Here is a 17105-nt window from a genome sequence, read left to right as displayed (position 1 = left end):
AATTAGAGAGCTATTTGTTACTGCCTAGGTATTTTTGTCACTACTACATTCATAGTGTTATAGTGGGGTGCAGATGTAATAACTGGGTAAGACTTTGGGTTGTTTTACTCCTTTTGATGTTTGTATAACATCTTCTGAGTCCTTGAAACCTGATCTTCAGCAAAGGGACATTCCTGTCAGTTCCAGCTTAGAGGTGTCTCAATCATGTTTCTGAAGTCCCAACTTGGGGAAATGTCTTTATCTTCTTTGCATAGGATATAATATGAAGACATTCTGAAGTCTCATTTTTTTTTTACTAACTTCTGTCTCTTTTCATCTTTTTCTGAATACTTTTGAATAAAGAAATTGTTCTCACGCAATCTTCAGCTTCCCTCGATATTTCTCAAGGAGAGAAGTTCACTATCATCTGTGGGCCAACTCAAATGGCATTTCTGCTATCTTCCACTGGTACTAGCAGAATCAGAGAGCAAAGAAAGCCTAAGCTCCTGATCTATGTCACTTCCAATTTGATTTCTGGAGTCACAACTGACTTTTCTGACAGTGAGTCTGTTACCCTCTCACAATCACCAGCATAAGGGCTGAAGATTCTGCCACTTCTGTTACAGTTACTACTGTTAATAAAGGAAGAATATCCCATTTACAAGGTCCATAATCTAGAGAAAAACAACTTTCACCTTCTCAGTAACCAGCTACTTTTCCCTCAGAAGATACAATATGATCAAGAATTTGATGGATATGGGACAGAATATCTCAATATTTTTGTAATATAAGCAGGGCAGAGTTTTACTTAAGTAAATTAAGCATTCCCTCTGTCCAAAGTAGAATCAAGCCTGGCAAGGGTGATGCATTCCTTTATTCCCAGCACTCAGGAAGCAGAGGCAGGCGGATCTCTGTGAGTTCGAGGCCAGCCTGGTTACCAAAGCGAGTTTCAGGAAAGGCGCAAAGCTACACAGAGGAACCCTGTCTCAAAAACCAAAAAAAAAAAAAAAAAAAAAAAGAAAGAAAGAAAATGTGTAGATGGAGCTGAGTTGTGGTGGCATATGCCTTTAATCCCAGCTCTTGGGAGGCAGAGGCAGATAGATCTCTCTGAGTTCAAGGCCAGCCTGGGCTACAGAGTGAGTTCCAGGAAAGTTGCAAAGCTACGTAGAGAAACCCTGTCTCAAAAAACTAAAAAAAAAAAAAAAAGTGTAGATGGAGATAATGGAGGTAAAAGCCAACCTGAGGTCCCAACTTGGTGATACACTGTGTATGTAGAGGCATGTTTGAGAGCTATGATTCAGATTTCCTCAACTGGGCACTGGTTCTAAGGAGGACATAACTGGACTTTTGAGAAAACATGCAAGGATTTAGGATTTATATTTTCATAACTATTTCAAATTTAGAGCAGAACCATAGCTTTGCCTTAGAGAAGATCTTCATTAAGACAATCTTTCTCCAGGGGAAAGATCTAAATAATGAAAGCAGAGTTCTTTATCAACTCTTCTTGGGGTGAATAATGTGGATAATATCTTATTGCATTTTGTAGAATGTTTATCACTGTAGCAATGTGATATATTTCCTATGTACACACCTAAAAAAACACTATTGTTAAACTTTACAATAATGACAGAAGATCTCCATTCTATTATCTAAAGTGTATATTGAGAACATTGTATAATATCGTCTTTAAATTTTAGAATTTAGAGGAACATACTATTTATATATATTCACATACAGAGGCCACAACTATGCTTCTACATAACAATTCACCTGAATAATTAAAAAAACATATTCTAAACCATTACATATTCAATATAATTCATCTTTCAGATTTAAAATGTTTACCTCTTCTTGAATTGGGCTTTGAAGGTGCTATGATTGTTTTTAGACCATGACTTAGAGCAGTAGAAATATCAACAACCAGGTTGATGCTATATCAGCTTTGTGATAACAGTGGAAATACGAAACCACACAATGACCCATATTAATAAAGCTAAGTAGAGTATCCTACAATTTATTATAGAACTATGGAATGACTTCAAGTTGGATGGCCTTGCCACACTATGGCCAAACACAGGTTCTAATCATTTACATTCTTACAATGTTCCAAAGAATAAGAGTAAACTGTATTATAAGTTAATATTTCTTCCAATCTACATGGCTTTATCTGATTTAACTCAAATGTATATTGAATGTGTTAGAAGTAATCAATGCTGCACTCCATTATTTTTGCAACTTTGTTTAATACATTGTAATTAATGTTTTTTCCAATTGACTTCTAAGGTTAGGGTTTTTTTCCTGATAAAGTATGGATCTTGTGTAGCTCTGGATGGCCTGAAATTATAGTGAATAATGGCCCTGAAATTCAGAAATCCCTGTTTGTTTGTAATGTCCAAGATCTTGAACTACAAGTGTGCACCACCATGCCCAGTTCATGCAATGCTGGGACTGTAATCCAGGGTTCTTTTTACATAGTAGGCAAGAAGTCCATGATTAAGCTACATCCCTGCATATTTTGTTACTACTTGGTAGCAAGAAGATACATTCTACTGCATATGTATCTGTTTCTGCACATATTTCAATGTGATGGCCCATGCATAAATCTTACTCATAGTACTGATAATTTGTAGGAAGAAGCTGTCTCAGATCTGGTTCATTAGTTTTTGTTGAGTGCATAACAACTTTCAATAAATCAATGTCAACACTTTGGGTACCACTTTGGGGGAAAAAAACCAATCCTGTCCTTATTTTAAGGGGAGGCAATAATAAATGTCTAGCCAGTCAAAATCACTGGCTTTTCCTTGCCAAACAGTATATCTCTGGGACAAGAGAAGTTTCTAATTTGATTCTTTTGGTTTGCATCATTTTCTCCTTGACATTGCCTACTTATATGAAAGTGGTCCTAGCATTTTACTTACCCATTGTTAGTCAATGGAGACTGGAGATCCTGACAATTCCTTATGATGGAAGTAGAGAAAAGCCTGTCCTAGGGTTCTGGTCCTGAATAATGATCTTTCTGGATGAGAGGAGGGGGTTAGTGTGACATCTGCTTCCTTTTCTCTACACCCATTATAGTCTAGTGCAGAGGTGATAAAGATGCTGGTTTTGGGATTATTAATGATCTTTTTAAAAAATTTATTATATTTGTTTTTTAATTTTACACATCAGCCATGGGTTCCCCTGTCCTCCCTAATCCTGACCCTGCCTCCACCTTCCCCCCAGCTACTCCCCTCCATTCCCAACTCCTCTGGGGCCAAGAATCCCCTGGGGATTCAATTCAACCTGGTGGATTCAGTACAGGCAGGTCCACTCCCCTCCTTCCAGGCTGAGCAAAGGGTCCCTGTGTAAGCCCAAACAGCCAGATCATGCAATAAGGATAGGTCCATGTACCAATGCCTGGGTGCCTCCCAAACAGTTCAAGCTATTCAATTGTCTCACTTATCCTGAGGGCCTGATCCACTTGGGGCTCCACAGCTTTTGGTTCATAATTCATGTGTTTCCATTAGTTTGGCCATGTGTCCCTGTGCTTTTCCAATCTTGATCTCAACAAATCACACTCTTACACTCCCTCCACTTTCTCAAAAATTGGAGTCCTGGAGCTCCACCTGGGGCCTGGACAAGGATCTCTGCATCTACTTCCATCAGTTATTGGATGAGAGATCCAGCACGACAGTTAGAGTTTTTGGCCATCCAAACATCAGACTAGGTCAGTTCAGGCTTTCTCTTGACCATTGACAGTAGTCTACAGTGGATGTGTCATTGTGGATTTCTGGGGTCCTCTCTAGCATTTTGCTTCTTCCTGTTCTCATGTGGTCTTCATTTATCATGGTCTGTTATTCCTTGTTCTCCCCTTCTGTTCTTGATCCAGCTGGGAACTCCTGGTCCCCTAAGCTTTCTTTCCCTCAAACATTGCCCTTCATTACTCCCACTGTTGTCCAGGTTGTTCATGTAGATCTCATCCCTTTCTCTGTCATTGGGTGATCCCTGTGTCTTTCCTAGGGTCCTGTTTTCTAGGTAGGTTCCCTGGAGTTGTGTAGCAGTCTAGTCATCTTTGTTTTACATCTAGTACCCTCCTATGAGTGAGTACATACCATGTTTGTCCTTCTGAGTCTGAGTTACCTCACTCAGGACGATTTTTTTGTAGGTCCATCCATTTGCCTGCAAACATCATGATGTCATGGTTTTTCTCTGCTGAGTAGTACTCCATTGTGTATATGTACCATATTTTCTTTATCCATTCTTCAGTTGAAGAGCATCTAGATTGTTTCCAGGTTCTGGCTATTACAAACAATGCTGATACTAACATAGCTGTGCAAATGTCCTTGTGGTATGATGGAGCATTCCTTGGGTATATGCCCAAGAATGCTACAGCTGGACCTTGGGGTAGATGGACTCCCAATTTTTTAAGAAAGTGCCATATTGATTTCCAAAGTGGCTGTACAAGCTTGCATTCCCACCAGCAGTGGAGGAGTGTTCCCCTTGCTGTACATCCTCTCCAACATAAGCTGTCTTCTATATTTTTGGACTTAGCCATTCTGACAGGTGTAAGGTGGTATCTCAGAATCATTTTATTTTGCATTTCCTGGATAATTAGGGATGTTGAGCAATTCCTTAAATGTCTTTCAGCCATTTGAACTTCCTCTGTTGAGAATTCTCTGTTTAGCTCCACAGCCCATTTCATAATTGGACTGTTGGGCATTTTGATGTCTTGAGTTCTTTATATATTCTGGATAGCAGCCCTTTGTCAAATGTGCGGTTGGTGAGGACATTTTCCCATTCTGTAGGTTGTTGCTTTGTCCTGTTAACCTTGTCCTTTGCTCTACAAAAGCTTCTCAGTTTCAATAGGACCCATTGTTTGTTGTTTCTCTCAGTGTCTGTGCTACTGGTGTTATATTTAGAAAGTGACCTCCTATGCATTCAAGACTACTTGCTACTTTCTCTTCTATCAGGTTCAGAGTAATTGGATTTATGTTGATATCTTTAATCCACTTGGACTTAAGTTTTGTGCACAGTGACAGATATGGATCTATCTGTAGCCTTCTACCTGTTGACATCCAGTTATGCCAGCACCATTTGTTGAAGATGCTTTCTCTTTTACTTTGTATATTTTTTGATTCTTTGTCAAAATTTATATGTTAATAGGTGTGCGGCTTAATGTCAGAGACTTCATTTCAATTCCATTGGTCCACATGTCGGCTTTTATGCCAGTACCAAGCTGTTTTTATTATGGTATCTCTATAGTACAGCTTGAGGTCGGGGATTGTGATGCCTCCAGAGATTGTTTTATTGTATAAGATTCTTTTGGCTATCCTGGGTATTTTGTTTTTCCATATGAAGTTGAGTATTATTCTTTCCAGATCTGTGAAGGACTGTGTTGGTAATTTGATGGGAATTGTGTTGAATCTATAGACTGCTTTTGGTAAGATCGCCATTTTTACTATGTTAATCCTGCCTATCCATGAGCATGGGAGATCTTTCCATTTTCTGACATCTTCTTCAATTTCTTTTTTCAGGGATTAAAAGTTCTTGTCATATAAGTCCTTCACATGCTTAGTTAGAGTACCTCCAAGGTATTTATATCATTTGTGGCTATTGTAAAGGGGGGTATATCTCTGATTTCCTTCTCAGACTGTTTGTCTATTGTATATAGGAGGGCTACTGATTTTTTTGAGTTGATCTTGTATCCTGCTATGTTGCTGAAGGTTTTTATTAGCTGTATCAGTTCCTTGGTTGAAGGAAGAGCTTGACTTCTTCCTTTCCAATTTGTATCCCCTTCATCTCTTTATGTTGTCTTATAGCTCTGGCTAGAACTTCAAGTACTATATTGAATAAGTAGGGGCAGAGGGGACAGCCTTGCCTTGTTCCTGATTTTAGTGGTATTGCTTTGAGTTTCTCTCCATTTAATTTGATGTTGGCTGATGGCTTGCTGTAGATTGCCTTTATTATGTTTAGGTATGTTCCCTGTATTCCTGATCTCTCCAAGACCTTTATCATGAAGGGGTGTTGGATTTTGTTAAATGCCTTTTCTGTGTCTAGTGAGATGATCATGTGTTTTTTTTTTTCTTTGAGTTTGTTTATATGGTGTTTTACATTGACGGACTTCTGTATGTTGGACCACACTTGCATCCCTGGGATGAAGCCTACTTGATCATGGTGGATAATTGTTTTGATGTGTTATTGGAGTCTGTTTGTCAGTATTTTATTGAGTATTTTTTGCATCAATGTTCATGAGGGAGATTGATCTGTATATCTCTTTCTTTGTTGCATCTTTGTTTGGTTTAGGAATCAGGGTAATTTTAGCCTCATAGAAGGAGTTTGGTAAAATTCTTCCTGCTTCTATTGAGTGGAAGAATTTAAAGAGTGTTGGTACTAAGCCTTCTTTAAAGATCTGGTAGAATTCTGTACTGAAACTGTCTGGTCCTGGGCTTTTTTTGGTTGGGAGACTTCTAATGACTGATTCTATTTCCTTAGGGGTTTTTGAACTATTTAAATGGTTTATCTGGTCTTGATTTGACTTAGGCACATGCTAACATCCAGAAAATTATCCATTTCTTTTAGATTTTCCAATTTTGTGGAGTAGAGTTTTTTGAAGTATGACTTGATGATTCTCTGGATTTCTGCATTGTCTGTTGTTATGTCTCACTTATCATTTCTGATTTAGTTAATTTGGTTGCTCCCTCTCTGGGTTTTGGTTAGTTTGGATAAGGGCTTGTCTATCTTGTTCATCTTCTCAAAGTAACAAATGTTTGTTTCATTATTTTTTGTATTGTTCTCTTTATTTCTATTTTATTGATTTCATCTCTCAATTTGATAATTTGCTGGTGTCTGCTCCTCCTGGGAGACTTTGCTTCTTCCTGTTCAAGTGCTTTGAGGTGTGCTGTCAATTCACTAGTTTGACATTTCTCCAACTTCTTTATGTGAGCATTTAGTGCTATGAATTTCCCTCTTAGCACAGTTTTCACAGTGTCCTACATGTTTGGTTATGTGCTGTATTCATTTTCATTGATCTCTGGGAAGTCCTTAATTTCTTTCTTTATTTCTTCCTAATCCATTCATTATTCAGTTGAGCATTATACAGTTTCCATGAGATTGTAGATTTTCTGTAGTTTTTTTTTTTTAAATCTATCTTTAATCCATGGTGGTCTGATAGAACACAGGAGGTTATTCCAATTGTTTTGTATCTGTTGAGATATGCTTTATGGCCAAGTATGTGGTGGATTTTAGAGAAATTTCCATGGGGTGCTAAGGAAGAAGGTATATTCTTCTTTGTTTGGGTAGACTGTTCTATAGATATCAATTAAGTCCATTTGTGTCATAACATCAGTTAAGTCCATCATTTCTCTGTTAAGATTCAATTTGGCAGATCTGTCCAGAGGTGAAAGTGGGGTGTTGAAGTCTCCTACTATTAATGTGTGAAGTTTTATATGTGATTTAAGCTTTAGTAATGTTTCTTTTACATATTTGTGTGCCCTTGTGTTTGTGGTATAAATGATTTGAATTGAAACTTCATCTTGGTGGATCTTTCCTGCAATGAGTATATAATGTCCTTCATCATCTCTTTTGATTGATTTTAGTTTGAAGTCTATTTTGCTGGATATTAGGATGGCTATACCAGCTTGCTTCTTCAGACCATTTGATTGGAAAGTCTTTTCCCAGCCTTTTATTCTTAGGAGTTGTCTGTCTTTGAATTTGAGGTGTGTTTCTTGTATGCAGCAGAAAGATAGGTCCTGTTTTTATATCCATTCTGTTAGTCTGTGTCTTTTTATAGGTGAATTAAGTCCATTGACATTAAGGGATATTAATAACCAGTGATTGTTCTTTCCTGTTATTATTTTCATTTTTTGGTGGTAGTGTGTGTGTACTTCTCTTCTTTGGGATTTACTGCTGTGGTGTTATCAATTGCCTGTGTTTTCAAGGGTGTATCTGACTCCTAAGTTTGGAATTTTCCTTCTTTTGCTTTCTATAGTGCTGGGTTTGTGGAGAAGTATTGTTTAAATCTGGCATTTTCTTGGAATATCTTATTCACTCTGTCTATGATGATTGAAAGTTTTGCTGGGTATATTAGTCTAGGCTGGCATCCATGGTCTCTTAGTGTCTGCATTATATCTGTCCAGGTCCTTCTGCCTTTCAATGTCTCCATTGAGAAATCAGGTGTCATTCTGATGGGTTTTCCTTTATAAGTCTCTTGGCTTTTTTCCTTTGCTGCTCTTAATGTTCTTTCTTTTTTCTGTATGTGTAGTTTTTTAATTATTATGTCGTGAGGGAACTTTTTTGTGGGTCTGGTCTGTTTGGTGTTCTATAGGTTTCTTGTATCTTCATAGGCATTTCCTTCTTTAAGGTGGGAATGTTTTCTTCTATGATCTTGTTAAATATATTTGCTATGCCTTTTAATTGGTATTCTTCTCCTTCCTCTATCCCTATTATTTGTAGGTTTGGTCTTTTCATGGTGTCCCAAGTTTCTTGGACATTTTGGGTCATGACTTTGTTGGCTTTAGTGTTTTCTTTGAGTGATGAATGTATTTCTTCTAACTCATCTTCAACACCAGAGATCCTCTCTTCCGTGTCTTACATTCTGTTGATTATACTTGCATCTGAAGTTCCTGTTTGTTTACTCAGATTTTATATTTCCAGCATTCCTTCTGCTAGTGTCTTCTTCATTTTTTCTATTTCCCTCTTCAGGTCTTGGACTGTTTCCCTTGTTTGTTTAATTGCTTTTTCATGATTTTCTTTCTGGGACTTATTGTTTTCTTCTGCTTTATTTGTCCTTTCCTTTAGTTTTTTATAGCATTCTTCCCATTTTTTGTTTGTTTGTTCCTCCACTTTATTTTTGATTTCTTCTATATGAGACTGTAACCTCTTCATGATGTTTCTTATAAGGTTGTTTTCTTCTGCTTCTTCCATTCTGTGATGTTCAGTTCTAGCTGTTGGAGAAAGGCTAGGTTCTGGTGATACTGTATTGCTCTTTATTTTATTGTATTACTTCTGCTTTGATGTCTGTCCAACTCCTTGTGGATTCGTTCTTGGTCTTATCAGTGCACTTGGTCCAGACATAGGTGACAGATTTACGGAGCCTCTTTCTGGTCCAGATGGAAGCTCTGGTCCAGATGGGAGCTCTGGTCCAGATGAGAGTGCTGGCCTGATGGGAGCTGGGGGCTGGACTCTGAGTCTCAGGAAGTCCCTGGGGTCTCCTTAGCTTGTCCAGATGGGAGCGCCTCTTGTCCAAATGGGAGTTCCAGGGCAGGATGGAAGCTCTGTTCCAGAAGCGAGTTCCAAGTCGGATGGTAGCTGGGGGTTCTGGTCCAGATTAGAGTTCCTGGGCAGGATGAAAGCTGGGGCCTGGTTTCTAAGTCTCCAGAAGTGGCTTGGGTCTCTGGCAAATGGGTGTGGAGTCAGGGCGTGGAGGTTGTAGGTTCCACTGGAGGGTCTTTGAGAGGGGGTACCTTCCTGGTGGGGATGGGGGATCCTGCCATATGGCTAGAACGGCAATTCTTCCCTGGAATGGCTGGTGCTCAGGGCTGGGATGTAGGTGTGGGCCTCTCTGGGTGTGACCCCAGGCACTCATCTCTGGTCCAGATGGGAGTTCTGGGGCAAATGGCAGCTGTGGAGTGGTCTCTGAGTCTGTGAAAGTGGCTGGGTTCTCGGGCATATGGGTGTAGGGGAAGGGTGTGGAGATTGCAGGGTCTGCCTGTAGTCTTGGAAAAGGGGAGTCTTCCCACAGGACCCACTGAATGGACAGAAACTGGGACCAAGTTGGACAGATCTTCCTGGGATGGCTGGTGCCCAGGGGTGTGACCTAGAGGGGGGTGCCTCTCTGACTATAACCCCAGGCACTCACCTCTGTCCAGATGGGAGTTCCTTCCAGACAGGTTAGAAGTTGAGGGCTGGTTTCTAAGTCTCCGGAAGTGGCTGGGTTCTCTGGTAGATCTGTGTGGGTGAAGGGCGTGGAGATTGTAGGGTTCACTGGAGGGTCTTGGAGAGGGGAAACCTTCCTGGTGGGGATGGAGGGTCCTGCCCTATGGCCAGAACCTGGGGCCAAGTTGGGCAGGTCTTCCCCGGCATGGCTGGTGGCCAGGGCTGGGACCTAGGTGCAGGCCTCTCTGGGTGTGACCCCAGGCACTCACCTCTGGTCCAGATGGATTATTATAATCTTAATGGAGGGTTTTTGCAAGTATAATGAAGAGTTTCCAAAGTTGAGAACATAAAAGCCATAGGAAGAAATCATGTTGATGAATGAGAAGGAAAATATTTTTCCTGATACAGTTCACAATCCAATTCTCCAATGATCTCAAAGGATCATTATAGTAAGTGAAATCTGTGAAAGGTATGACATTTCATTGGCTGTTAAAAGGTCTATTTTGTCCATTTTTCAAATCTTGAATATTACTAAAGTTAAAATTTGTGAAAATGAACTCTTTTTCCCCCTTTTGGGGACTATACTTAATTTCTTAGAATTGAGACAGGAAACCACATCATTTATATATTTGGGGCTATGAAAAAACTGGGTGTGAACCAATGCAAGTGTAAATTTCATGATAGACAAAGCCTCTTGTCACTGTTGTGGGAAGGATCTGAAGACTTGTACTTTCTCCACATTAAATAGGCAGCACTTTACTGTGTGGTTTCCTTGTGTCATTCTCCAGTCAAAGTGTAGACAGTAGTACTCCAGGGTCATGACTCATGATGTTAGAGTTAGGCAAACCCTATTAGTGATCATTTGTTTTTCCACTGTGTAATCTCATCATTTTACATACTTGTATGGATAGTACAATATGGATGCCATGGAGGTTTAACTAGCACTCCATGAATTAGATTGTAGTTTGACACTATTGTTATTTTCTCTATGGCAAGACTTATGTAAGAAAGGAGACCTTTAGAGGAGTATGAGGATGAGAGGCTTGGTGTGGATTGGGACTGATTCAGTATTTTTAATATGTTTTTGTATCACATTTTGTGAGTAACAATAACTCTTGGGATGTTCTGAGAATGGGACTTCATGAAGGAAGTGAAAGTAGAGGTAGACAGCTGAAAGCACTGAGACAGTGTGTCAATTCAACCATGAAACAGATGTACTGCAAGTGAAGTCTTAATTCCCAGAGACTAAGACAGAAGAGTGGTTTCTTTATTGATTCTCCTCAGGTGTGGGACAGGTACAGCACACTCAAAGTCCAACTTCCACCAGCTTTCCTGACATGGGGTGTGAATAACAATGATTTCTTTTCTGCTTGTATGCAGAGAACAAATACCCTCCCTATATTCACTGTGTAGGGGAGTGGGTGCTCTGTGTCAAAGTTATATGAGATGCAGCAAAGAAGATGAAATTCAGTATGTGGTTGAAGGGATTTAAAGAACAGACAATGGAAAAGGGAAAACAATAAATGCCATTGTGTGTTTGCAAAAGGGCCATGAGCCACCAAAAATTATAATTTTCATGATATGGTTGGAAAGATGGCTCGGTAGTTAAGAACACTCTTTTTTCTCGCAGAATAATGAGTCTTCATTCCCAGCATGCACATGATAGTATGGAACCATCCCCATTCCTCATTTTACCTATTTAGTATACAGACATACTAGTGTTGCACATGCAGAAAAATGGTCATCTACACAAAAAACCCTAATATTTAAAACCTTAATTATAATTTTCATTAATATTCAGATTAGTATCCAAATAAATAACATTGCCATATCTAGTGTATTTTTTCAAAGCAGTTGCTGCAGGTGTGAAATAAATTAGTATTTTAATAGATTCTCTGTGTTTGTGTGTGTGATTTTATTGCTTAAACAAAACATATATATATGGTGTCAGTAAGTAAAATTCATCCACATTAATGCACTGAATAAGGGTAGAGTGCACAGATTTTATCTCTATTGCAGAATCTTTGATATATCCCTCAATGCAAAATTCTGTGACCATATAAATCAGAGTCACTCCGGTCATTGATTTACAGGTCAATCCGTTTCTAGACACATCCAGCTATTTTTTGTTTCTGATACCTCCCCTGTGTCCATCATCATTTTTTGGCCCTAATTGTGTGTCTTTCTAATCCAGTCTGACCTCTGTCTCCTACATGTAAAACATGTCTACACATGTAAAACACACATGTAAAACTCCTCCCATTGCACCTCTCAGTAAGTCCATCATAACCTTTCTCCTGATGTTGACACACTCTAGACCTGCCCCACTTTGACTATAACTTCCCATGTTTACCTTCTACATTCACTTTATTACATACTGCTCTCACCATGCAGCTGTATCTTTCTGCCATAAACCTACAGGGACAGGCCCTCTCAATCTCTGGAAGATGTATGTTGCCCATAAAATATGCATGTTTAAACTGTTTTACGTTCAAGGATATGAAAGACAATCTGAAAACTCATATTCCTTGAAGACAATAATTTCTGATAATGAGGGATAGAATTCAAGTCAAATAATCTAAAGCGTCACAGGAACTTTGGGCATAGATATAATCCCAGTAAAATATTTTTTAAAAAAAGCCCATGACCTTGACTGGTCTTGATAGAAGTAGTTCTTGTGTGGCTGAGCTGTGATAAAATTAAATTGTTTACCAGAAAAGATAAGTTATTTTCATGAGATTCCCATCCTTTCTTATAAATCATGTCTTCAAGTAGTATTCTATTACTCTTGTGGCAACCATTGTGAGCATGAAGCTGCATAGGGGTTTGTGGAGCTAAGGCCTTATAGACTCATTTACACTATACTTCCACACTCAAGACTCAGGGAACATTTTTGAAATTGGAATGTAAATATTATAAGAGCAATAGGATCAGAGAGTTTGCTGTGATATTTTTGCCTCCTAGTCACATCAGGTGATATACATGTAAAATCTCACCAGCATTACTAACCAATATTGAGCTAAACAGTGAGGACTCAAAAAGCATGCCAAACTTCAGTTCCTCACAAAGGATTTTAGACAGCTGAATAAACCTGGGAGCAGGAGAAATGCTCCTTCCCAAGAGAGAACATACCATTTGGTAGCCCATAGCCCAATGATCAGCCCTGAAAACATTCATAAAGTTTCATTATATAGACTTAAAAGATTATATTTAGGAATATATATATGTGTGTATGTGTGTGTGTGTGTGTGTGTGTGTGTGTGTGTATACATATACACACAGGTATGCACAAGTATAGATATGCATATGATAATGAAGTTATGAAAAAAGTAGGCCATGAATTTGAAGGAGAGTGAAGAGTGATATTGAAGAGGATTGAAGGGAGAAATGCCTTAGTCAAAATACAATCTCACAAATAAATAGAATAAAAGAAATAACTGCCTGCTCTCAATGAAACCTATAGCTACTTTTGAAAGGACCCTGTAAGGATTTATGCACTTTCTAGAATTGTGCCGTATCTAAAAGTCCCTGACTTGGAGGGAAACATAACAAGAAAATTCTACATTGAACATGACAGAAATAAAAATAAAGTGCAACTCTTAAACTGGTTCTGTTCTTTTTGACCAAAGAAGATCATATTCACTACAAATAAGCCTGTACTGTCTTTCTTATCTGAGACATAAGAGCATCACAGGCTGTAATAAGTCACCCAGTTGGCCACACCTGTAGCTGTGTTCAGCCACTGCTGATTTGCATGTTCCCTGAGTGTGTCTGATGTCCTTCTTCATAGTCAGGTCACTCCTGTGCTGGAGTCAGCTTCACACAGTCATAGCACAGACATGAGGGTCCCCACACAGCTCCTGGTGTTGCAGCTTCTCTGCCTTATAGGTAAGGAATTTTAATTTCTATAAATAAATTTCCAATGTATTTATTTAGCTGAGTCTGGTCAGTACTTCATTGTCTCTATGAAATCTTTTTTTTCTAGTAGAATTAAATGTATAAAATTTATTCTCAAATTTTCAATCTCAGGTGCCAGATGTGACATCCAGGTGACCCAGTCTCCAGCTTCCCTGTCTGCGTCTCTGGGAGAAAGTGTCACCATGACATGCAAAGCAAGTCAGGACATTTACAATGCTTTAGCATGGTATCAGCAGAAACCAGGGGGACCACCTAAGCTCCTGATCTATGGTGCAAACAGCTTGGCAGATGAGGTACCTTCTAGATTTAGTGGCAGTGGATCTGGCACACAGTATTCTCTCAAGATTAGCAGCCTGCAGTCTGAAGATGTGGCCACTTATTACTGTCAACAGGGTTATACTCTTTCCACAGTGATACAAGTCATAACAAAAACCCCCAAGTTAGCAGAAGTGTGTGGCCTAGTTGTCACAGATGTTCCTCCTGGTGAGTCACCCACTGAAACTGTTTCTTAGATGTTATAGCAATTTTAATATAGCTCATTATGATTCTTTTTTTTTTTTTTTGTGGAAGCGGCCAACCAGTTCTCTCTGTAGTGTTTCTTCAGCTTCATCTCCAGCACTATTGAGTATCAATATCTTTTCTGCATTAAAAGAGGATAGAGTCAGTCCCTGTGAGGAGTCTAAGTTGTGTCATACAGAAGGAGTGGAAGCTTCTGTGGATATTCCTAGAAATATTCTTTATGTACAGAAAATTAACTTATAAAATGCCAGTATTAAAAAGGGAGGTAATCATTATTGAGAAAAGCTGACAGCAGATAGGTTTCCTGGATTTCTTACAACAACTAGAGCACAAGGAAAGGGAAGGCTGCTTAGCCATGGCCCTTTGGTGTGTTCTGAAATTCCAGAACTGTGTGTTGATGCTTTCTGCTATCTGCCACACTTCAGTTAGAATTATAATAGTTTCTAAGTCCACTGGTCTGCTTACAAGAATCAAACAATATTGAACCACACATGACTTTTACTCTCACTATATGAAGTGGAATATAGACTTGTCTATATGAAATCATGGAAAGTAAAGGATTGTCTTAAATATGTCTTAAATCACTTCCAGAAGTGATATTGATGAAAACTTGATGTTCCAGAGTACACTTTTAGGAACAAAACAAAACAACAAAAGTGAACTGTACTTAATTCTCTCCTTCTTTCTCTCTCTCTCTCTCTCTCTCTCTTTCTCTCTCTCTCTCTCTCTCTCCGCCTCTCAGAAATATCATCTATCATGTGAAAATAAATATATTTTAGTCTCTTCATGATATTCCATTCACCTACCTGTTTATCCCTGTACCTGCAGTCCATACAGACATAATTACTGTAGTACAAAGTACAAAAACAAACAAATAACTAAGAACTTAAAATACCACATTTTGGGGAATTTCTTAGTTATTATATCCATTAAATTTCTATATAAATTCTAGACTGAGTTTATCAACTTTTGAACCTCCACAACTATTCATTGCATTACACAGAGTTTATGCATCAATTTGAGAAAATATACATTTAAGTGTTTGATTCAGATGGAAAGAATATCCTCTGGTTAAGAGGAATTGTTGCACTTGAAGAGGTCCTTGGTTTGATTCTCAGCACACACATGGCAACCCACAGCTATCTTCAACTTCAGTTACATTGGATCCATCACCCTCTTCTAGCCTCTAAGAGCACCAGGCATGCACACTGTGTACTTACATACATGCAGGCAAATAAACTCATGCATTTAAAAGTATTGTTAAAGTGGTTCACATTATGAACAGAAATATATTTTCTGTTCATTTGTGTGCTTTTTAATGTACAAGACCTGCTCTGCTATCCTCAGTGTATGTGGAATATTTCTTTTATCTTTTACTCATTCTTCTCTCATACAATATATCCCGACCAATTCCTCCTCTCCTTACACTCCTCCCAGAAGCCCCCTAACTTTCTTCTCTCTCAGATTTATTACTCATCCTTTCAGAAAAGAGCAGAACTCCCAGGGATATCAAGCAAACAGGAAGTACCAAGATGAAATGAGACTAGGCACAAACCTTTATACCAAGGCTAAATGGCAACCTAGCAGGAGGAAAATGGTTCCAAGGTCAGGGAAAAGAGTCAGAGATATCCCTACTCCCAGTGTTAGGAGTCCCACAAAAATTCCAAGCTATACAACCACAACCTATTTGCCAGAGACCTAGCACAAACTCATACAGGCTCCCTGATTGCTGGTTCAGTCTCTGTGAGCTCCTAAGAGCTGTGCTGAGTTGATTCTGTGTTCTGTTTTCCCTGGGTATCCTTGAATACTCTGAGTTCTACAATCCTTCCACTCTTTCCTTCTTCCAGAGGGGGTCCCCAAGCTCTGCCTGATGTGTGGATGTGGGTCTCTGAATCTGCTCCATTAGCTGCTGTTAGAAATTCTCTCTGATGACAATTGAGCCAGGCATTGATTTATGAGTGTAGCAGAAGAGCACTAAGAGTCATTTTATTGTTGTTTTTTTTAATATTTATCTCTTCAGTCCAGTTTGTTTCTACCTTAAGTCACTGGCCTATCCAGCTTCCAGTTCCTGGCCATGCAGGCAGTGTCAGGCCTGGGCTTCCTTTTGTGGCATGGGCCTCAAATTATCAGCCATTGCTTGTTCATTGCCAAAAGCTCTGTACTATCATTGGCACAGCACATTTTGCAATTAGGACTGGCTGTAGGTGGAAGGTTTTGTGTCTGGATTGGTGTCACATTCCTACCACTGGGAGTCTTGCCTAGTTTCAGAAAATGGCTTGTTCAGTCTCTATATGCCCCATTAATTGGTGTCCTTGCTGGGGTCACCATCAATAGTTTAAGAACCTTCCACTGCAGTTGATCTCCATATCACCCTCCTGTACTCTCCCCCTAATCCTTCCTTCTCTGTCTGATTCCTCCTGTTCCCATCCTCACCTGGCCCTGCAAAATATAGTTCTCCTTGTCAGGGATATCAATGCATTGCTCCTTTTATTTAATTATTCTGGGTCTGTGGATTCTAGCATAATTATCAATTAATTAACAGCTAATGCCCACTTATAAGTGTGTAGTAGGAATCTTAAAAGTTCTTATTAATGAAACCAAACCTGAGGCCAGTTATTGGGGTGATTGCTGGAAGATCAGAGAAGCAGAACAAGCCACAGCTATCTCACCTTGCTAGTTCCTCTGGTGATCTTTTTTCCTCAGGCTGGAAGCTTCTGAGTCCTCCTCCACATGAATCTCAGCTGAATTGTGTTGCTCCAAAGCTTAAACTAACTACATGCTTTTTCCTCTTTAGTTCCTGGTCCTCACGCCTTATATACCTTTTTCTTTCTGCCCCC

At 39.2% G+C, this 17105-nt stretch overlaps 1 gene segment (V, D, J or C); it reads left to right on the top strand.

Moving 5' to 3' along the window:
* The first annotated feature begins 13670 nt into the window (after nucleotides 1–13670).
* On the top strand, nucleotides 13671–14261 carry LOC118580213. The segment is given in 2 exon segments: nucleotides 13671–13719; nucleotides 13861–14261. Coding segments are annotated over 2 exon segments (450 nt in total).
* Nucleotides 14262–17105: the final 2844 nt, after the last annotated feature.

Source organism: Onychomys torridus, chromosome 3 (genome assembly GCF_903995425.1).
Source record: "Onychomys torridus chromosome 3, mOncTor1.1, whole genome shotgun sequence".
Taxonomy (NCBI): domain Eukaryota; kingdom Metazoa; phylum Chordata; class Mammalia; order Rodentia; family Cricetidae; genus Onychomys; species Onychomys torridus.
This window is presented reverse-complemented; position numbering and strand designations above follow the sequence as displayed.